This window comes from Desmodus rotundus, chromosome 5 (genome assembly GCF_022682495.2).
Source record: "Desmodus rotundus isolate HL8 chromosome 5, HLdesRot8A.1, whole genome shotgun sequence".
NCBI lineage: Eukaryota > Metazoa > Chordata > Mammalia > Chiroptera > Phyllostomidae > Desmodus > Desmodus rotundus.
The window spans coordinates 88,449,700-88,472,607 of record NC_071391.1 but is presented as its reverse complement, the minus strand read 5'-3'; the positions used below and the strand labels follow the sequence as shown (position 1 = coordinate 88,472,607).

General features: G+C 50.2%; 1 protein-coding gene across 4 annotated transcripts in view; it reads left to right on the top strand.

Moving 5' to 3' along the window:
- The window catches only part of DSCAML1 (DS cell adhesion molecule like 1), a 346,013-nt gene that overhangs the window by 263,224 nt on the left and 59,881 nt on the right, over positions 1 to 22,908 (top strand). For 3 of the 4 annotated variants that reach the window (XM_024570871.3, XM_045204094.2, XM_053924087.2), the window contains exons 8-11: positions 418 to 690; positions 9,787 to 10,065; positions 10,475 to 10,594; positions 11,409 to 11,585. In XM_024570871.3, coding sequence (XP_024426639.2) covers positions 418 to 690; positions 9,787 to 10,065; positions 10,475 to 10,594; positions 11,409 to 11,585 — 849 coding nt within the window. The remainder of the gene's footprint in view (positions 1 to 417; positions 691 to 9,786; positions 10,066 to 10,474; positions 10,595 to 11,408; positions 11,586 to 22,908) is intronic. The other variant, XM_045204095.2, reaches the window with a different exon arrangement.

The following is a 22,908-nucleotide window of genomic DNA, read 5'->3' as shown; positions in this document are numbered from 1 at the left end:
TAACAAAGTCTCCATATTTCCATTTTAACCCAAGAAATCTTGATCTCCTTATACATGAGGACTTTCCCTCCCAAATCCCATCACTGCTTGGTGAGGCTGCAGTTTGGCCATGTACTCCTTGCCCTTAGGGGAATGGATGCTTGCCCTAGGCGTGAGTGGAACACGTGTCTGTTTGCAACTATTTGAAGCCAGTAACAGAGAGTTCTGGAGAAACCATAGGTGCCCCCAGTTCCAGCCTCTGCCTTTAGCCTTGTAATAGGGCTGCCCTCCTTCTCCCTCCCCACCAGCTGAATTTCCACCTCCTGCTAGTTTAAAGGCCAAGCAACTGAGAAGAGCAGTACAGGGCAGTGCCTGGCTGTCCCTGGCTAACCACACCACTTGCCCCTCCTCTCTTCCTTTCTCCGGACTCCTGCCCAGGCCCCCCCAGCATCCGGGCAATGAGGAATATCACAGCAGTCGCTGGGCGGGACACCCTTATCAACTGCAGGGTCATCGGCTACCCCTACTATTCCATCAAATGGTACAAGGATGCCCTGCTACTGCCTGACAACCATCGCCAGGTGGTGTTCGAGAATGGGACCCTCAAGCTGACTGATGTGCAGAAGGGCATGGACGAAGGGGAGTACCTGTGCAGCGTCCTCATCCAGCCCCAGCTCTCCATCAGCCAGAGTGTCCACGTGGCCGTCAAAGGTAGGCATCCCCCGGAACCAGTGTTGCCGGTCACCCAGGATTATGGGTTCTTCTCCAGCCAGCTACTAGGCAGCATCAGACCACCCTGAGTGAATGGAAAGTCAAGGAGGAGAGGGCCTCCACATGGCATTTGAGAGAAAAGTGGCAGGGTGGAAGACTGTGGGCACACAAGGCCATGAGTACTTCCACATGCCGGTTTACTCCATAGGCTGCAGGATAAGGCAGCACTGCACCCAGGGGTATGAGGGGCTAGTGACACACAAAGAGGATCCAGGGAAAGAGGCCCAGGATAGAGATGGCAGGCTATATAGGTTCCCCTGATGTCAGCATGGAGCCACTGAGAACTCAGGAGGGGCCCACCAGAGACCAACAAAAGGAAGTGATGGGTAGGAGCCAAGAGAGTGCAAGCAGCAGGAGGATGGGTGGAGGGAGCATACACTGTGTGCCCTGAATCCCTTCTGGGGTAGAGATTGCCTGGCTTAGGCTGTTTTGACAGGAATGGCAAGGACCTTCCAACTGCTAATGCTGCTTGAGGCCTGGAAAGCACCTCCTGGTGCTTAAAAATCTCCTCCCTCTCTCCAGGCCCTTCATGCTCCCCTGAGTGAGGTCTGTGTTCTGTGCAGGGGCACTTAGCACCATTTCTGATACTGGAGAGCCATTCAGTAAGTGTCTGTGTATTAAATGAATGAATGAATATAAATGAGCAAATAATGAATGCATGAGTAAACGATGGATACCCCTTTGGTTCTGGGGCTGTGCAGGTATATGAAACTCCCTTCCAAATGTACTCTTTGGAACCGGCAGGCCGGGAGGCTATCTAGGCATGGGTGAAAGCAGAGTGGTCTGGTTGCTCTGGGGCAGAACAGGGAGGTGTGACCTGGAGGCCTGGCTGAGATGAGGTCAGTACAAGCCAAGGTAGCTTCTGTCTAACCCAGAAGGACCCAGAGCCGGGAAGGGCCAGCTGGAAGGAAGCATGCTGTAGCTCAGGAATGAAGAAGGAGCTCTGGGACCACCGGAGAAAGAGTCAGGAAGAGACACAGGGTCCATGAGAATTCTGAGGTGAGACCATGAGAACATCTAGACATCTGTGTCAGCCCAGGGCAGTGAGGAGGAAAGGCTGGGACAACATAAACCAGAAGAAAGCTAGCTTGGACCCTTGAGAAAAAGCAGAGGGGCCTGGGCCCAGAAAAGGTCCCTGACACCAGGGGAAGGCCCCAGAGGAAGGCCCCAGAGGGTCCCAAACTCCTGAAGCAAGTTTGAATGAAGGCCTTGTAGACAGAAAGAGGGAAGTCTGGAAGAAGGATGAGTGGGGAGACAGATCCTGCCTTTGGTTTGGGCCTGTTCAAGCATATAGTGGTGATGGGACATCCAGGTGGAAATGTCTGGGCACAGCAGGCAAAACTGAACAGTAGCAGCAAAAGGCATGGTCAGTACTTCTCTCTTTCTTCCTTGTCACCCAGTTCACCCTCGTTGCCACACAGGAGCCATGTCACATGCCTCCTTGTGTACCCAGCACCTGTCACAGTGCTAGACAGTGAGTGTGTCTTGAACTAAAATTGAGACAGCAGTCTGGGTTGGATAACTTTCTGAGAAGCCTCACATTGATCCCTGAGAACTGGGGGCTCTGTGACTATCTCAGGCCTGGGGAGGAGAGAGGAGTCCCATATAGTATCTGCCTTCCTGTTTCCCAGCTGCTGCACACCAGTCAGGCTGAGGCCCCTTCTGTCCACTTCCTCAGCCTACTGCCTCTGCCCAGCCCATGGTCCTTGTGCTGGCAGGAACCTCCTATCCCCAGTCCATATGCCCAATTTGGTGGCCTTGGAATACAGTGCAGCCTATCTCCCCCTTCCTGGCATCACAGACTTCCTGTATCCATTTCCATTACGAGCAGTAGACCAAGAGTTTACAGTGTAAATGCCACACATTAAAACATCTAACCTTTGCTGTACTCCGTTAGACCACCTGCACCAGTGAGCATGTGGCTGGGATTGTTGGCTCAAAACAAACAAACAAACAAAAAACCACAGGGCTCCAGTGAGCCCTGGGGTATGCAGAACATCCTGAAAACAGCTACTTCTCATCAATTATTCATCCCCATTCAGGGAGCGATCGGTCCTAATGAATTGAATCTGATGCATTCCATCTCAGTGACTCACTGGGCCTGTTGTGATTGTGCTGTGCTGAGTGACAATGTCTCCCCAGCCCAGGAAGGGTGTGTGTGTGTGTGTGTGTGTGTGTGTGTGTGTGTGTGTGTCTGTATGTGTGTGCACGCACACACATGCATATTATCCTAGAGGGCAAAGTCCATGCATCAGCACCCAGCACAAGCTTGGCATTCTTGAAGCAGGGATGTGTGTGTACACAGCATACCAGCCCACATGCACACATTCCTTCTTCCCCACCGCCCACGCCTGAAATTTCAACCCTAACAGGATTTTCACCCTTGTCCTCTCCAAACCAAGAAGCAGCATTTGTATGAGGAGCTCTGAGGACCCTGTGGCAGTGCCACTCTGAAAGCTCAGGTTCCTCTTCGCCCCTCTTTTCCTTATTCCCTCTCTCTACCTCATTAGAATACGTTTGTGCAAAGAGCCTATCAGAGCTGATTATGAACACACTGCCTGATTAGATGATGTGCCATTCAAGAGTCACTCAAGGAGTACGGGGGAAGGAGGTGCTCTGGGTGTAGAAAGGGCTTCTGACTCTGAGGTAGAAATGGGTCCATGGGCAGCACTCTGGACTCCACTCCTACTGCCTGGCTGGGACATGCGTCCCACCCAGAGGATCAGAGCAGAGATCCAGAGTATAGAAAGGGCAAGGTGCAGGTGGGGCAGGGCACTAGAAGCTGGAGACCAATTGGAGAGGCCCCCACCGTCTCTCTGTGGGGCTATGGGAAGGGTGGGGCAAAAACCCATGCTGCTCCATAAGCTAGAGAAACAACTGCTGACTTCATCCCTTCTGGGACTGCTTATCTTCTGATGACATTTTTTAAACACTGAGCAAAGAGCGGAACACACCAAATTTGTGTGCACATGCATGTGCACACATGTGCAGAAACCTGTGTGCATGAGTACAATGCATGTGCACATTGCTACACAGTATTGGTACATGCAAGAAATATACACACATTAACCTATCCATAGTTGCTCATATATGTACATCATACATGCTGGCAGTTACATATACACAAATATTTCCTCTGTCCATATCATTCTATAAGACAGATGATGCCATATGAAATATTGCCCAGGTGAGCCAGCTATGGCCCATCAGGGTGGAAGGGATTGAGGGGAGAGAAGGCAAAGATGCTTCGAGGGCTGTCTGGGCTTTGGCGTGTAGTACTGACTGGTGGGGGAGAGCCAGGCTGCAGAGAAGGCAACTGCTTGTCTCTAGGCATCCTAAGAGATCCTTGGCAGGATGCTAAGAGGCCAGCACATGGATCCAACCTAGATTTGGTGTCTTTAGGGCCTCCTGTAGCTGAAAAATGATGTAACATAAAAGCATCTCTGAGCACACGGGCTGAATGTTTAATTAACTAAGGAGGCAGGGCTGCCACTGGTGTTCCTTGTCCTTGGCTTAGTGAGGGAACATCTTAATCCCCACATGTGAGTCTCTTGGGGCCTCTGAAGCCAAAACAAGGGCATGAGATACTTTCTGCCCATGCTCAGCAAGTCCAGGACCAGGAGAGAGTGCCAAGTGCCTGTGGAACAAATGGAAAAGGGGACACACTCACATTCACACACATGTATTCCCAATGCCCATACTCCCCCCAAACTCCTTCTTCCCTCATTGCTCAAACAAGTCCCTGCCATGTGCTTGGAGCCTTTGAAGAAGCCCCCCTCCACCCTAGTAAATGGGTTTCTGTGAGCATAGGGCTTAAGCCAGCCACCTGGCCGAACGTCTGCTCTTGGCAGAGGTGGAGGTTTGGGAAGAACCCTCCACGAATCCACAGGAAGGTGGTGCATCAGGTTCCACAGGAGCAGATTGCCCAATTGTACTGGGGGATGGGACACCAAGGAAGCTGCTGCCAACAGCCCTATTCCTCAGCAGGAACATAGATAGGGACAAGCTTCCTCCTTATCGGACAGACAAGGCTTAAGATGATGGTGGTGGTCATGATGAAGCAGCAGCCATTGATTCATTCAGTGACATTTACTGTGCACCCACTTCCAGGTCCCGTGCTGTGAATATGGCGGTGCTCAAGACAGACAGAAATCCCTGCCCTTGAGGAGCTCCCATTCTGGTGGGAAATAGATAGCACACGATATATGAAGAAGCTGTCTCCTGCCAAACAGGGAGTGGGAATGAGAGTGCCAAGGGGAGGAGGGAGTGGTTTGTAGTTTTAAATAGGTGGCCAGGGAAGGCCTTCCTACCTTGACCCCTTCCTGAGAAGGGGGTTGTCAGGATAATAATATCAAAAACTGAAGTTATTATTCCTAAAATACTAGATTTGTTACAACTGGAAAGTCAGCCTCAGAGCTTTAGAGATTACTTGGTCCAGCTCCTCCACTTTGCAGAAGAGGAAGTCAAGGCTCCAGAGGAGAGGCAGGGTGGGGTGAGGAGGCCATTTGCCCACGCTGACCTGCAGAGGCAGAGAAGCTCCACTCCCCCCAGGGCGCATTCTCTGCCAAACAGGTGCAGTAAATAAAAAGGCTCAGCTTCGAAGAGAGATGAAATACACCATAAAGCGTTTATGGGCTGGGCTGGTGGTCAGCAAGCCCTCCTCTGTGAAACACTCCCAAACAAGCGGCCATAAGGTCTTTATGGTGGCCAGACACCCCATGGACTGCCTCAAGAGTTATATCCTCTTGGTCTCTTCACCATTCTAGCCCCTTGTTCTGACCCTGCCTCTCTCAAGGAAGACTGAGTTGCCCCTCATGAAGATGACTCCAAGCAGGGCTTCCTGAGAGAAGTCCCTGGGTGACATGGCATGTGTGCCCCTACATTCAAGCTGTGTGCTGGGGAAATGCTGGCACTGAGGGTGGGAGGGGAGCCCTTGTGGGCTGCAGTCAGCACTGAAGGGGTCCCTGGTCATCACCATGACGGAGGTGGGCAGAGCCCCCTGCTGCTAAGGATGCTTTCCTAGGGGTGGACATGGATACATGCACATTCAACTAGCCCAAGCCCACCTCTGAGCACTGGGGAAGACACTGTTGACTTACAGATCAGAAAGCAGCCCCACATCCAGACAGCTGCCAGTGTACACATCTCAGAGCCCCACACCCTGCTTCTCAGTCCACCCACTCAGCGTTCCTCCTAGTATTCAGCAAGCCAGTGAAGGAGCCAGGATCCCTATGCTTTCTCCTCCCTCCAGGCTTTGTGCCCACAGTTACAGGGTTATCAGAATGATATCCTAGAGGCGAGGAATTCTGTGAGCAGCTCTGGCCCTTAGCATTCCCACCAAAGGGTGCCTAAAGGGACCCACTACCCACAGCATCATACCTGCCCATTAACCCACAGCAGGGGTAAAGGGTAGAGGGAAGCCAGGTGCCTGCCTTGGACCTCTGAGTTGTCTGGTCCTTTGCCTTCCACAGGTCAGTAGAGAGCTCTAAGGCCTAAAGAGCTCTGGCTAGCCCAGGTGAATGTCTAATCCCCCTGGATGGATACTGACAACTCTCCTGCAGCTGTCTGTCAAACAGCTATCAATGGTACACTTGAAAACCAGAGGGAAATGACAGGCCCTAGTTGGCCTCTGCCTCTTACTTAGCTCAGTCTTACCCCTCTCTCCTATATATATATATATATATATATATATATATATATATATATATATATATATATCATGTATGTGTTCTTTAACTCTCAGTCCAAATGCCACCTCCTCCGTGAAGCTGCTGTCACCCAACAAGATGATACTTTGCTGTGAGTTCAGTGTCTTTATATTCAGATGGTTCTTGTCCAATAATCACTGAGGGAAATACCTGCCCTTCTGTAGAAAATGATAAGTTCCTGGAGGTTTTGTCTATATTTTAAGAATGTTCCTACTTTCCTAAGTCCACACGGAGCATAATGCCTTCACAGAGCAGGCATTTCATAAATATTAGATGAATTAGTTAATGAATTAACCTGCTTTAGTAACTTGTTCCATTACCTAAATCCCTTCTTACTGAGAGAGGCAGTTTTCCTCCTGCTGGAGCTAAATCTTCCTGCCTAGTTTCTATCTATCACTCTCCATTTGTGTGTCCTCAATGGAAATGTTCACTTGACCCTCCTTCCCCGGGCATAGCCCTGCAGACTTGGCAGAACCTCCCAGCTCCTTACTTTGCCCACACACTTCCCCAGCAGCCCCTCCTCACTACTATAACTCTCCCCTTGTCCGTAGGGCTCTTAAATCAAAGAAGCCAGCTGTGGGGCTAGAACAGCAAGGGCCTAACACCCAGGAAGGACCAGGGGAGAAGCTCCCAGCTTCAAAATTCCTGCATAAATACAACATCTTGAGGAGCAACATAGAGCCCCCTCTCTTTTTCTGGAAGGATCCCCATCCTGTGCTCTCACCACCCCTTGCTCACCTCATAGGTAAACATTTAAGATGAACCCAGGAAATGATCTATAGACCTATGTCCTTTCATTTACTATACTCACCTGACATTTATTGGGCTCTTACAATTTGTCTGGTTAATAAATCCTACTTACCACCCTAAAGGAGCTCCCAGACTCCCAGAGAAGGTGGTCATGCAAAAGCTACTTGACTGCCATACTGTCTGCGCCATGATCAAGGTGTGTGCCAGGTGCTGCAGGGCTGTGCAGGAAGGGGCCAGGCTTCGCAGGAGAGGTGTCATTGGGGCAGGGTCTGAAAGGGTGAGGAAGGGTTTCCCAGGAGGCCTGCCAGGCTCTAGTTTTGGAGTCTTCCTTTGCTGGAAGGACAAGACAAAAACTGGTTCTTCTGGGCCTCAGGAAACAAAGTGAGTAGCAGATCTGAGTCTCTGCAATAATTCCACCAAAAAGTCTAAGGAAATCAGAAGCCTGGACTTTTTCCTAGGAACCAAAAAAGGGTGGGGGTGGGGCAGACTAGCAGAGCCCGGCAGAGGAATGTCTGGAAAGTCTCAACAATGGGCATTTGGCCATTACTAGAGTCAGGGTTCCAGTAAAACCTGTCTGGATATCCAAGACCCAGTAAAACACTCAGAATACTAGACAGGCCCCAACCAAGATAGCAGAGGCAGACAGAGATTGGGATGGGGAGATCCAGAACGTCACCAGTCTCAGAAAACCTGGATGGACTTAGGACCTGAATTTGGGTTCAGGTGGATCCAGAATAAGTTAAGTCAAAAGCCAGCCATTGGGTAGGAATACATGTGGTGGGAAAGTAAAAGAACAGATGTCCAGCTGTGTTCACCCAGGCACCACACCCCACCCCCTACCCCTCCCCCCACCCCACCCCGGCAGGGGCTGCAACTTGGGACTCTGGGACAGTGATAGAGCCCCTAGGGCTGGAGTGAAGGGTAAGGTGGGAGATGATATTGGGTAGGTCAGCAAGGCCTCTGCTGAGGGATATAGTTCTTGTCCCATAGATCATGGAGACAATATCGCTCCTAAATTTCACTTCCTCTGGACCTAGAGCCCCTGATCAAGACCCTTCTCAGGCATCCACAGGGCTGCCAATGGTTTTACATGTGCACACCTGCCTACTCCCCAGGGGCAGCAGGGAGGATCTTGGGCAAGCATAGGAAGCCACCCCTCCTTTTCCCCTCAGGGCTTGTCCCCACTGTAGCCACTCTGGTTGGGCCTAGGGTAGAGAGTATCAGGATTCCCAGCAAAGGTGGAGGTGGCTCCTGGGAAAAGGCTGGAGGACTGTGGACAGCCTTGTAATTTAATTATTTGACTGCAGAAAGGAGATCTCATCTACTGTGTGCTCATCCCTGTTAAGCTAATTGTCTGTCTCCTCTGTCTTCTCCCCCACTTGCTGCAGAAGTTGTTGTGGCCTAATTTGACTTGTCATAAAGATAATGGCTGACACTGTAGCCAGAGCTGAAAAATGAGGATCCCTCCCATAGCAGCCCAGGCTCCAGACAGGCCCCCCAGGGGCTGAGATGTGGGCAGTGGGGGTAGGGGAGAATAAGCCCAGTCTCTGGGGGTAGGGAGACTGTGTGGATGATGCTTAGCCAGATGAGTCTAACCAACTGGTTGTCTTGCAAACACCAGGGCCACCTCTCTGCTCTTTCCTGCCATCCAATGGGAGCTCACTTATGAAACAAAAGGATCTCTGCTTTGGGCATGTTTGGGACACTCTCAGAGAGGCAAGCAGGCAGCATACAGGAGAGAGCTTGGACTTGGAGAACAGACAGATGACAATCACTTCTTATGAGCAGGGTGACCTAGAGCAAATTATTTCTCTGCTCTGAACTTAAGTTTTCTCATCTATAAAGTGGAGACAATTAAGCTCACAGCACATTATTGGTGGGAGGATTCAATGAGATGGTGTAGGACATACAGCAACGGACACATGCAGTGCTAGAAGCTTCCACTCTCCTGTCCTAATATTTGAGGGCAATGGAAAGGGCTGGGGGGTGGGCAGTGGGACCTCTGCGGGAACAGGAGGAGACCAGAGCACAGCACCCTGGTTTCAGACCAGCAGGCATGGGGTATGCATGGGGCAGAGTCTCAGAGCTGGCCTTCCTTTCCTGTCATCTGGGGCACATCATCCCTAACAACCTCAGTCCCCAGAGAGCTGTGAACTGCATCTCTGGATGCAGACAGTTGGCACAGGGGTGCTGAGAAATGACAGGGACGTTAGGGTGACAGCTAAGAAGTCAGATAAGAGTTAAGAAGCACATGTAGCATCACCATTCAAGTTCCAGGACAAGTCTGAAGGTTGGGATTAATGCAGGCCAACCTCTGTTCAAGGCCTTGAACAGAGACAGAAGGTCCAGGCCTGGGGAGATGTGGGGGAAAGAGGGATGGGAGTCAGGGGACAATGGTAGGGCACCCCAAGAGATTCTACATATACAAGAAAACAAGACATCTGTGCCCCAGAAGAACTCTGTTCACAGCCCATGTTGTGGGCAGGAGGAACCCAAGGGTGAGGCAGGTGAGACAGTACTGCTGGCCATGCTGGGGCAAATAGGGGGCCTGACAGCAGCACTCCCCTTGCCTTCCCAGTGCCCCCTCTGATCCAGCCCTTTGAGTTCCCACCTGCCTCTATTGGCCAGCTGCTCTACATCCCCTGTGTGGTATCCTCGGGAGACATGCCCATTCGCATCACCTGGAGGAAGGACGGACAGGTGATCATCTCAGGCTCTGGTGTGACCATCGAGAGCAAGGAGTTCATGAGCTCCCTGCAGATCTCCAGCGTCTCCCTCAAGCACAATGGCAACTACACATGCATCGCCAGCAACGCAGCGGCCACTGTAAGCCGAGAGCGCCAGCTCATCGTACGTGGTGAGTGGAGGCAAGCAAGTAGTGGGACAGAGAAAGTCCAGCTCTGAATGCTTCTAAAAGTGTCTAGATTTCAGGTTTGAATCGCAGGCTTATGGCAGGTTGGCTCTGGCAGGTGGCTTAGAGATCAAGAGGTTCAAAACTGCTCACTTTCCAGGCCAGCCAACTGAGACCTAGTGAGGGGGAGACACTCACTCAGTTAGTCACTGGCACAACAGAATTGGAACTCATAACTCCCAACTCCCAATCCAGCACTCAGAAAGAGCTCTCGGCATCTCTGGTTTGGGAGCTGCCAGGCCCCAGCTTCAGAAGAGTCCAGGAGGAACTGACATTGAATGGAAAGTTCCCAGAGCCCAGAAGACATATCAGAGGCTGAGATGCTCTGTTTCTCCCACCTCCCCTCTGTCTGCAGTGCCCCCTCGATTCGTGGTGCAGCCCAACAACCAGGATGGCATCTATGGCAAAGCTGGCGTGCTCAACTGCTCAGTGGATGGCTATCCCCCACCCAAGGTCATGTGGAAGCATGCCAAGGGTAAGGCCCTGGTCACCCAGCACCTCCGAGTAGCCAGGGATAGGGAAGGAAGGGTACTGATGAGACCCGGGCCTGGGTCTCTACACACAACCCCTAGCTGTGGGTGGGAACCCTGGGTTCTGAGCTTTAAGGGGACCCTAGGCTATACCTGATCTGGAGGTCATCCTCGGGCTCCCCTGTGGTCTGTGGACCAGGATAGCTCTCATGCTGACTCCAAATTTTCTTTTTTCCCCACAGATTGACCTCTCCCCTTCCCCTCCAGCCCTAGAACTTGGTGTACTCCATTTTCCCCACCCCCACTCTCTACTCCAGTGTCCCCAAGCCTCATCAGCCCCTGCTTCTCACCAGTTACGATTTTGGTACTTCTTAGAGCCCAATTTCTTACCTAGACCATGTCCAGGGCTTACACTGGGAGAACATAATGGATGCCCAAGGCACCCCTTGGAGGATGGCTGGCCTTCTTCCCAGGCCTCACTGACTAAGACCAGAAAACTGCCACTTGAGGGTTCATCCCTTCACCCATTGCCAAGTGGCCTGAACACAACTCTCTCTTCATGCCTGAGGAATTTGCCCCAAAGAAGCTCAGTGGCAAGGTGGTCTTTCCAACTCCATCTCCTTAGTCAGAGCTGGGGCCGGACCGGCACTCTGTGCGGATCTTTCCTGTTGCCCAGGAAATAGGAGCTATGTGGAATGGTACAAAATAGCCCTAGATCTGTAAGAGGAAAGTATTAGGGCCATTTGTTGGGACACTGCAGCTGACCCAGCTCACTCTGTAGCCCAGATAGCAGCCCTTCTTACTTCTGCCTTCTTCCAGGGAGCGGGAACCCCCAGCAGTACCACCCGGTGCCCCTCACCGGCCGCATCCAGCTCCTGCCCAACAGCTCACTGCTGATCCGCCACGTCCTAGAAGAGGACATCGGCTACTACCTCTGCCAGGCCAGCAATGGTGTGGGCACCGACATCAGCAAGTCCATGTTCCTCACTGTCAAGAGTGAGTCCTGCCCCTGAGGCCTTCCCACACCCCCAGATCACAGGCCAGGACCCAGCTCTGCACTCACGCTGCCTCCCCCTTGATTTCCATCATTCAACTTGTGAAGGGGAGGCAGGAAGGATTCCTAGTCACAGGCGGGCTTGGGAACCTCAGATGGGGGATTCAAAAGCACAGTCATCTAAAGAAATGGCCTCACCCTGAATGGTCCCAGCTCACCCCACTCTTGTCATCATAAGCTCATGATTTGCTCATGGAATCACATGACTTCTCATTTACTCTGATCTGTATGTTGGCAATTCTATCTGACATATCAAACAATTTATTTATGTTACTTAATGTATACTTGCTTGTGTATAACCTGTTTGTTGTGACTTAGGAAGGAGGATACCATATAAAGCCAGGAGTGTCCAACCTGCAGCCCATGGGCCACATGCAGCTCAGGATGGCTGTGAATGCGGCCCAACACAGAATCCTAAACTTACTTAAAACATTAAGAGATTTTTGTGTGTGTATGATTGTGTGTCACAATGTTTTTAATGTGTGGCCCAAGACAACTCTTCTTCTTCCAGTGTGGCCCAGAGATGCCAAAAGATTGGACACTCCTGCATAGGAGAAAACCTGGGCTCCAGTTCCAGTTCCAGTTTCTACCTGAGGGGCCATGTGACTTTACACAAATCACTTTACCTCTCATGTTCTAGTTTCTTCACTTGTGCTAGCAGTTCATTCCTAGGCCACCCACCCCACAACACTGGTGTGAATAACACAGGAAATGGTTGTGGAAAGAGGAAAATGTGTCAGAAAAGCCGAAAGAGCAATAAAACTCATTGGTGCTGTATCAGTGGCTTCTAAGTTCCCAGGCATAGAGCTGATCTTGAAGCCCAGACCATTCTACCCCTGAATTCTGCTGTCACAGACACACATTCCTACTGTGTGAACCTACCCCATTACAGTCTTAGGGGTCTGTATAATGGGCCCCAGGAATCATGCCATAAGGATGGTGTCCATCTGGCCCTATGTCAGGAAATGGACCACAGGGCATAGAGGACAGTGGTAAGAGCCTAACTTTTAGAGTTTGACCAACCCCAGCATGAATTCAGACTCTGTGTGATCATTACTGTGGCCTTGATGAGTGTACTTGGTCTCTCTGTACTTCTTCTTCCTGATATCCAAAAGGAGGGCCATAAGAGTGCCTTACCTGTCATGTTTTGTGTCAAGAATAAGTCAGATGACATGGGTAAAGCAACCCTTATGGCAACTGGCACCCAGTAGGCCAGCAAAGATTTAGCCCCAGTTCTATTATTTTTAATGATAGTCCCTCCAGGGTATGTGTAGGAAAGGCTGCTGAGAGCAGTGCCTAGGGTTGGGCTGCTAGGCATCTCCTTCCTTTAACAATCACAGCTTCTTTATTACTTGCCAAACCCTGTGTTCAGCTCAGCAGCAGACAGGGAAGCCCTGGCGATCTGCGATCGATGCTCAGGGAGCTTGAAGCTGGAATCCCTACCCTGGGGAGCTATTTCCCTCACGCTATCAAAAAGCACTTTGTCCTCAATAAAATTAGGCAATCAACCTACATCCCTCAGCCAGGGAGAGCTTCACTAATTCTGCCTGTGTGAGGCAAGAGGAATAGTAGACACTTCTGGAACCATCCTTGGTAGCTGATCCTTATATTTCCACTGTTAGCAGGAGAGATGAGCCCAAATGCTCAGACTTTTTGGGTGGAGGGCCTTCACGATTTTCTCCAAGTTAGGGGATTCCACTGAGCAAGTGTGGCCATGGCTTCGTGGTATATGGTTTCTCTGTGGAGATGAGGGGACATGGGTGCCAGGCAGCCCTGTGATCTGGAGGTGGGCTGTGTGTGAGGAGACCCAGTTCACATTAAGCTATTCCTGATGTCATGGGAACACTCTGGGCCTGAATTTTCCCATTCTGTCCTCACTTTCCAACCCAGGCAGAAGCTATGAAACATTCTGAGGTATTCAGGGAAAGCACATTTTGTAAACACAGGGCAGCCTGTAAACACGTGCAATTGCATGAGCACACGTGCCCACACACACACTCACAGTGGCATTAACCTCTGGCCTGCCTTCTTCCCAAGAGAATTTCGTACCACTCTAATTACCACTTATGGGTAGAATCTGCACCCTGTTCATTCTTTTCCTCCCCTTTGTCCTAATTTCAGCTGCCTTGTCATTTTTCTTTGCTTTCTTCCACAGCAATGCACACACATACTCTTTTCCTGCATCTGCTCCGTCTCACAAACACCTCTGGGTCCTATTTCCCATTCCTCTCACCTCCCCCGCACACTGTCCACTCAGTGTCTCTCCACACTTCCTCACATAGCCTCCCTGCACTGCCAGCCTCAAACCCTGCCCACCCCTCACAGAGCCCCCTGTGCTCCCTCACACATTCTCAGCACATTCAGGGGCTCCAAACCCTCACACACATGCGCTCCTTCAGATGGCCCTTTCCTCACACCCTTTCTCTGTCACAAACACCCCTTCCCTTCTAGTCCCTCCCTTCCCTATGACCCGCTCAGGTGTGCTGGAGGCCTCTTGGCCACCCCACTTCCACCAGGAGCAGAGGAGGCAGGGCCAGGGTTTTGAGGCCTGAGGGCAGTCGATGTGGATGGCTGAGCATGGCCAGGGCCTCTGCCTGGGGTTGGAAGGCCTGACTTCCCTTCTGTAGCAGCCTGAACAATGCTACTGACCACGTGGAGATGGTCATGTGACAATGTGACAAGCTGGAGGGGATGGGGCAGGAGTGCTCCTGATCTTCTCTGTGAACTTCCATTCTGCCTTCTGCTACTTTGATGCAGGCATCCTGCTCCAGGGAATTCACCTCAGCTCTTCCCCTTGTACATCCTCCCCCTGCCTGCTGTGCCCTCTTCTTCCTTCCTCCTCTCTCAGTTTTTCTGGTTTCCCCAGTTCTGACTTTGATTAGAAAGAACACCGGTAAGGACATAGGGAAGGACCTTTAGGACCCAGGCATGTGAGTCACCGATGGGATTGCCAGGGGAAAGCCACTCCTAGCCATACCTAGTCCATTTCAAACACCCCACCACCACTTGCAGAGGTGGCCACAGAAGGACCTGCCATCTGCAAAGCCAGTTTCAAGGCTTGCCTCAGTGCTTCTACCACACTCAGGAAAATGCTGACCCAATACAGCTCCACCTTATCAGACTGCACACTTTTGTGAACTCTCAGAAGGCAAACTGAGCTAGTCCCCACTTTGGACAAGTAGGAATAAGAAAGTAAATACTATATCAAAGAGAAGTACATTGTAAAAAGCATCTAAGTGCCAAATTAGACATTTGTAGTTGGCCTCTGTTGGGGCATTTCCATACATTGACCCCCCCACAGTTTCCCATGATAACTAACAGGTTCTCACCGAACACTCACTAAATAGGTCTATAAAACTCCATGGCTAAGAGCATGGACTTTACAGCCAGAAGGACCTGGGTTCAAATTCAAGCTCTTCCACTTAGTAGCTATGGGGTCTTGGACAATAATCTCTGTAAGCCCCAATTTCCTTCTATGTAGGTTTTTAATTCATTGGTAAAGTTTAAGTGAGGCATGCATTTATAGCAGTTAACATAGTACTTGGCACAAAATACTCAATAATCAGCGATCACTAGTGTTTGCAGTGTTAGATACTGCAAAGTTAGTGACGAGTAAAATGAAGTTGCTATTCTCAGGGAATTTAGAATCTTGAAGAGGAGATAGACATACACCCCAAACAATTCAAATATACAAAATGACAAGTACCTTTAAATGCTATAAACAGGGTGATACAAAGAAAGCCAGAGATGGAGTAACCAGTTTTAGCTTTGGGGCCAATAAAAGAATGTCAAGAAAAGCTCTGCAAATGTAATAGTCACTAAGTAGGACTTGAAGGATGAGGAGGGTTCTAATAAGAACCAGTAGGGGCAAAGTTCATTCCATCCAGTGATGAGAAAGAAGCATGAAAAGGGCATGGAGTTAGAAGAGGCTATGAGTGTCACCTGGTGAGGTGGTATCAAAAGGAAAGTAAAGGGAAGGAGGACAGGGAGAATAAATGTGAGGTTCTTATGAGCTTTAGAAGCTAAATGTTGTCTTTCCATGGAACATTGACTCTTGATATCTGGTACCAAACCAGAGTTCCAGGAGCCCTAGGGTCTGATGGGAGTTGGGATTCCGGAGTTGGGATTCCAGAGCCGGTTCTTGGAGAATTGCCATGTAGAACCTTTGATCAGGGCCCCAGATTGCTAAGACGGTGTTAGAGTGGGAAAGTGGTTTTCCAAAGTCACTGGACATCCTTGCTGGCAACCAACCAAGCCCCACTGGACCCCACTTCTTTCTGACCCCAGCATGTTGGTGCTGGCTAAACCCATGAGTGCCTGAGCATTTAGCTCAGTCTTGCCACCATCACAAGTATAGCACTTGATAGTTCATAAGGCTCTTCCCGTACCTTGCCTATGAGGATGGCAGGCTGGGTCAAGATCATTGGGTGATAGAGTCCTGGGTGAGATTTGAATTTATGTCTGTGCACTCATGGTTTGGTTGAAAGGGCATATAACAAGAGACAGAAGAGTGGATGCTCGTTCCAGCTCAGTGACATGCTACACAGTGATGTCCATCCCTTCTTTTCTCTGGGCCTCAATTTCCTCATCTGTACAATAAGAGGCCTAGATTGGAACCTAGTGCCTAGCTGATCCCAAGGTCCCTTACAGCTCAAAAAATCTGTGATTCTAGCAGTGTGTGTGTACCTTTCAGGGCAACAGACTGCTTCCTAGAACTTGGTTGAAAATAATTGTAATTAACAAGAAAATACCACATCCACAGAATTACCTTTTATCTTCCTTTTTAAAATGTATTTTTTTTTAAAAAAAAAAAACAGATAATGACCAAAAGGAGGAGGAGGCAATTCCTCCTCCAGCTGATACACAGGGGCAAAAAAATAAAACATCTTCAAAGAGAATGCTTCACTGCAGGCAGGCATGAAGCTGGGCTGCTTAGCATGGGGTAGGAGGGGCTGGCTATGCTTTGATGCTGCCCCTGCGTGGCAGTGCCTGTCAAGATGGGAGTCCCCCTTGTGTAGCACATTACCTGACTAGACAGGTCCTGTTACAACCCCCAGACTCCCCTCTGCTTAGTGAAAACTCCAGTGATGGGGTCAATGCAAAGCCAATGGCCAATTGAAGCTGTAAGGGCTCTTTCTTTGGTCTGAGTTTTGATTTGTTTGTTTAACAAAATGTTAGGCCAGTTAAAGCCAGATCCAAGAGCCCTCTGCAAGCACACACCCAGTGCAGAGTCACTAGAAGGCAGGAGGGAGGAGAACAGAGTCCAGTGAGGACAGGGGAGTGGAGGGAGCCTACCCAAGCAGAAGGAAACCCCTGGGTAGACCAGATCACTTGCCAGCAGTTGTCCTTGGTGCAGAGGTTAGGAAAGGCAACTGTGTACCCTCTGACCTGAGGTGGTCCAGATTTCAAGTTTGCCCAAAGGAAACAACTCCTTATCAGGCAGAAGCAGCACCTCCCTTAGACCCAGTGACTGTGACTCCTGCTCTAGCCCCTTCTGCCCTCCTCAGCCCCCATCTTTCACACACACCAAGGAGTCTGTGGCCAAAGAAAATGGCTGCCCAGAGCCCACAACTCCCTTTCTAGACCATGCTCTGGAATTTCTGCCCTAATTCCCTGAGCCAACTTCTAGGGCCTTCCACCTCTTCCTCAGTCTGTCTTCCCAAGGGTGAGCCCTGCCGCCAGCATGCTCCCTAGATCTGAGGGGTGACTTTGCAGGGCATACAGATGGAGCCTGGACATGTGGATCCAGATTTCTACACACGCATTCATAAGGCCCTTTTTAGCATATAGATGAAACTGAGGCCTAGAAGCTAGAAGCTAGGCTCAAAGTCTTCTGGTGTGTTCCCTGGTGGTGGGTCCTATCTCCTCAGCAGACTGAAGCTCCTTGTAGGCTGGGCCAATCTACCCTTTCCTTTGTGAAGATCCCAGGCCTTGGCGCCTGCTCAGCACAGCCCTCTGCCCACTTTGGCCCACCTTGCTGGGTACAGACAGGCTGACTGACCCCCAGTTTGCAGGTTTAGTCCAATCACATATGAGGTCACAGGTCAACCCCTTGGCACACACCTTTGCCTTTATGAGTCCCCTTGACTGGGGGAAGGGTGGGTGGGACAGTCCACCTACTGGATCTACACAGAGTGGGTAGAGGAGACAGGAAAGCAGAGTGGTAGGCCACAGAGCAGGGCTGGGGCCTGGGCTCCGGGTCACCCTGTACTGGAGCTGACGCTGGCCCTGCCACAGCTGTGGAATTTGGGGCAAGTTACTCGCTGTCTCTACTTGGGTGTTAGTTATTGACTGGCCTTACCTCTCCAGCCTCAAGGGGGCTGAAAAAGCCCCACCCTGGCCTGCACCAAACTGGGGGTCCCCTCCACAAGCCTGGAGCCTGCCCCCCCACCCCAGCCTTTGGTGAAGAAGAGAGGGGAGGGGAAGAGGTAATGAGCCATTGCGATGATTTCCATGGAAGTAGTTATCCAGCTGCCTCTTTGTGCTTTTTTATTTTCAGACTTCATAGAGTAGGGAGCAGCACTTATTCTCCTGCTTCATCAAACAGAAATGAGCAGAGAGCCTGGACACATGCTGTCAGCAAGCCAGGCTCTGCCCCACTGCCCCCACTGAACCATCACCACGAGGTCTGCAGTCATGGGCCAGTCCAGGCTCTCCCCACGCCATGCAGGACCCAGGGAGACAGAAAGGTCCTGACAGAAAGGGAGATGGAAGTCCTGATTTCTCATCCCAGTGGCCACACTACATCCTGGGTAAACTGGAGTCAGTCACTCCCTCTCCCTGAGACTCAGTTTGCTCCTCTGTTCTGAGAAGTCACAGCCCTTCTCTCCTTTTCTTTTAGCCCCAGAGGCATTCACAGAGCTCAGCAAGTAGGTCACATCCTGCTGTGCCAATGGAGACTTGTCAGGGAATGTGTTAGCAGACCCAGCACCCACCTTTCAGAAGCTAGAGCCTTTGGTGTTTCAAGGTTTTCTAGAAAAAGGCAAGTCTGAACCAAAGAATTGTGGGCTATGCTACTAATCTAAAAAGGCCAATGGTATCCACGTAACCTCCATTCCCAATTTAAAAGTGGCTATCCTGAGGGTCTCACCTGGGCCCTTATCTTCTTCTTAGAGGCATTAAGCCCATCACCACCACTTCACCCTCACCCCTGCCATCAGTCTCTGTGACCATGAACACGGAAGATCTTCCAGATAGATCTGAATTCTAAGGTGTCATTCAAGTCTTCCATATTCAGCTCCCACCAATCCAATGAATAACAAAATTATACACTTCCATACATGCCAACCAAGGAAAAGCTGCCAGTGAACATTTTGAGTCACAAGTAGTCAGGGTTTTCACTGGGTACCTCGGCTTACTATATAACGAAATACAGTCAGGTGGCTTTGGCCAGCGTGGATCAGTTGGTTGAGCATCATCCACAAAGCCAAAGGTCTCTGGTTCAATTCCAAGTCAGGGCACATGCCTGGGTTGTGGGACAGGTCCCCAGTTTAGGGCATGTGAGAGGCAACTGATCAATATTTCTCTCACATACTGATGTTTCTCCCCCTCTCTTTCTCCCTTTCCCTCTCTCTAAAATAAATAATTAAAATCTTTAAAAGAAAGAAAGAAACAAAGAAAGAAAGAAAATACAGGCAGGCAAAGAGCTAAAGCAATGTCTCCAGACCCTGCCCTAAGTGGGGAGTCTAGAACTGCTCCTCCAAGTATGATTGAAGCCCCTATAAATGGTAAGGGCAGAATAAATTATTGGATCAGTCAAGCAATATACATGTATGTCCTGAGTAGCCTAGTATGTCCAGCATGGTGTCAAGGTCTTAGAGAAGTAAGGGCAACATTAAGTCACCATCCTGTCCTCAAGGGACTTAGACTAGTTAGGAAGCTGGAACTAACCCTCAAGAAATAAGCCAAGATCATGTGCTGAAAGGTCTGGCACTACATGTGCAGTGTTGGGTTAGAGAAGGAAAAATCCCGTGTGGATGGGCGTGGGCAGACAGAGCTTTCTAGAGGAGTGGAACTTGAGTTGAGTCGTAAAGAACAGGTAGTGTTTGGATAGGCAAAGGGAAGAAAGGAGGGCATGCAGGTGAAAGAAACAGCATGAGCAAAGGCACTGGAATAGGAAGCCTGTGTGGGAGGCAGTGAGAACATCTGATGGGAGGGTGTCAGCAAGGGATTAGGTGGTATTGTTGGATGGCAATAGTGATATCAAAGTCAGGATATGATACTAGGATCTTAAGCAAGTAATAAAAAGAAAGGGGGAGTCTAAGAGTTATTGTGAAGGAACAGTACCAGCCCAGATGATGGATGGAACAAAAGGGGCAGGGAGAATCAAGGGCTCAGGGCTAAGAGATAATTATGATCATGTCCTCAATAGAAATGGGTATGTGGGAGTGGAGAGATGGCATGTTTGCTTTGGCCATGTCAAGGGAGGTGTGATGGGTGTGCCCTAGAGCAGCTGACACTGCCTGACATTCTGCCAGGACTTCTACCTGGAGTAGTGTGCCAGAATGACCCTATGGCTCCCACTCACATTTCATTGTGTGGCTGCAGGTGTCCTGTCCTAAGCCAGAAATAATGAAACTGGCAGGTCACATGTAGACTTCCTCAGAAGCCCAAGCCCCACGCCATCCCTGCTCAGTCTCAGGATGCCCACCCAAGATACCAGGCTTCCACCTGGGCCCCTTAGGTCTCCAGAGATGTGAGACCTGGCAAAAGTAAAATTCAGAAGAAAATTCTTGCCTACCCATGATGCTCATGTCCAGGCCTGCCACTGTTCATTTGTTATTCAGTGGTTATTGAGTACCTGTGGAGTACCTATCCCTGGGCCAAGCACTGAGGTGGAAGGTGTTGTGGGGGTAGCCCTTGCACACTCCTGCACCTGTTTGCCTACTGCCAGCCTATCCATGGGGCTGGGAGGTTAAGGGGGTGAGTTCCCCACTGAGCAGGGTAAGCAAAGTTCATATGACCTCCCACCTTAGGTAGACCCTCCAGATCCATGGAGGAGAGGCTGTGGCCTGTCCTCCTGGGCCTCTGCTCAGAGAACCTCTGTCATCCACTGGAACTTTGTATTAGTTTCCTACAGTGGCTTATAAGAACAGAAAGTCATTCTCTCACAGTTCTTGGAGGCCAGAAATGTGAAATCAAGGTGTCCGCAGGGCTATGTTCTCTCAGCGGGCTCCAGGGCAGCATGATTCCTTGCCTCCTCTGATTACTGCCAGCAGTCCTTGGCATGTGGGTCTATCACTGCGGTCTCTGCCTCCACCTCACATGGCATTCTCCCTGTGTGTCCTCACACCATCTTCCCTTCATGTGCATCTCTTCTCCTTCTCTTATAAGGACACCAATCATATTGGATCAAGGGCCCATCCTACTCTCCAGTAAGACATCTTTAATCACATCTGCAAAGACTATTTCCAAAAAAGGTCACAGTCACAGGTACCAGGGGTTAGGACTTGACATATCTTCTGGGGAGATACAATTCAACCTATAGCAATCCCTATGCCCAGTGAGTTATTATCCATAATTTCATGCTTTCCAGAATTCTGGAAGTTGCAATGCTCCCCTTTCCAACATCCTACAATGCCCATGGCTGAGTCCAACCAGTCTCCTAACCAAAAACCTCATCTTGGTCAAGAGTCGACAAACCCAGCCTCTTCTGTACACTGAACTCTAGGGCAGGAGTCAGCACACTGGGCTAAGGGCCAAATCTGGCCATCTGGCTGCATGGCTGGAACCCAGCCACATCAATTCTTCAGCTGCTCTTGCTCCAGTGACAGAGCTGAGTCTTTGCGGTGGAGACCGATGGCCTGCAAAGCCTCAGATCTTCACCTGCCAGCCCTTGGCAGGCAACGCTCACCAATCCCAGTCCTAGCACAATGTCCCAGAAGTACCCTCCTAGTAATTAAAGAAAGGTGGCTATGTCTTATTTTTGTTTCTGGAAGGATTCTGGTATTCAGGGTCATTTCAACTCAGAGTTGAGTGTTCTCTCATCTCTAAACAAGAATAAAAATACGACTACCTCCTAGGGTTGGGAATATATTGAGCTAATTCATATAAAGCACTAACTAGGGTGCATGGTACATAACAAGCATTCAATAAATGTTAGTCATTTTAATTACTACTCTCATTTTCTACTGAGGAGAGTAGACCAAAGGCAGGGGAAGAACCAGGTCCTCACCGCACTGCAAAATATCCCCTGCTGCAAGCAACCAAGAGAACTGACTGATCCCACTTTACAGCTGGAGGAAACAAGGCCTGGCACGTCTGAACGTCCCTACTGGGATCTCCATGCAGCAGAAACAGGCTGTAGTCCATGTCTCAAAGGTCCCATCCGGACCAGAACCCCATCCCCATCACACACGCATACTTCTGGCCAGTTCTGCTCCCATGTGCACAGGTAGTGGACAGTGAGTGTGCTATGTGCCCCCAGCTCCCGGGCCCCACCCCACCAGCTCTCAGAACTAAGGCTGATTGCTTCTCCACAATCTGAATTAATCTCATGCTTCAGGTGGAACTTGGCTAATCAGGGGAGACAAGAAGCCAAAGCAGGTCAATCAAATTAACAACGCTATGGCCCTGGCTCTTTAAGATGGGAAAACAAAGCAAAGACCAGAAGGCACTTCCACGCTAGCCCTTTCCCCAGGGGAAGCCTGTAATGCTACCAGGACTGAACCAAAGAGATTCTCCCACTCCCCCAGGCCAAACACCCCACATTGCCCCTTTGTGGCAGCTTATCTCACACTGACAAATAGAGCTACAGTTATTGTCAGGATCTTGTTAACAAGGAGCAGAGACATAGCCTTTGTGAGGACAGAGAGGCCCCTCACCTTGAATGGGCAGCAGGGTAACCCTTTCCAAAACAAGAGAATATAAAGGCCTTTGAGCTGGGAAGCCCTTCTCTACCTACAAGGTGAGTTTGCTCTCGGGAGCCCTCAGGACACCTGCTGTCCTTGAGAAAGCCTGGCCCAGAAACAAGGAAGAGGACTTCCAGAAAAGCATTTTAGCCAGCCCCAAAAGAACATCCTTTTTAGTAAAACATTCTGTGAGACTCCCAGAGACACTTTAGTTAGCCTCTCACATGGACTTCCTGGAAAAGTGAAGACCCTTCCTTGAGGATGGTGAGGAACACCAGAACTTTGTTGCCCTTCTTCCAACCTTCCTGGCTTTTAAGTCATTCCCAACAGAGGCAGAGGAAGGACCAGAGGACATCTAGGAACATGGAAGTGAGAGTGGAGGGTCCTCCAGTCCTGTGATTCTTCCCCCAGGCCC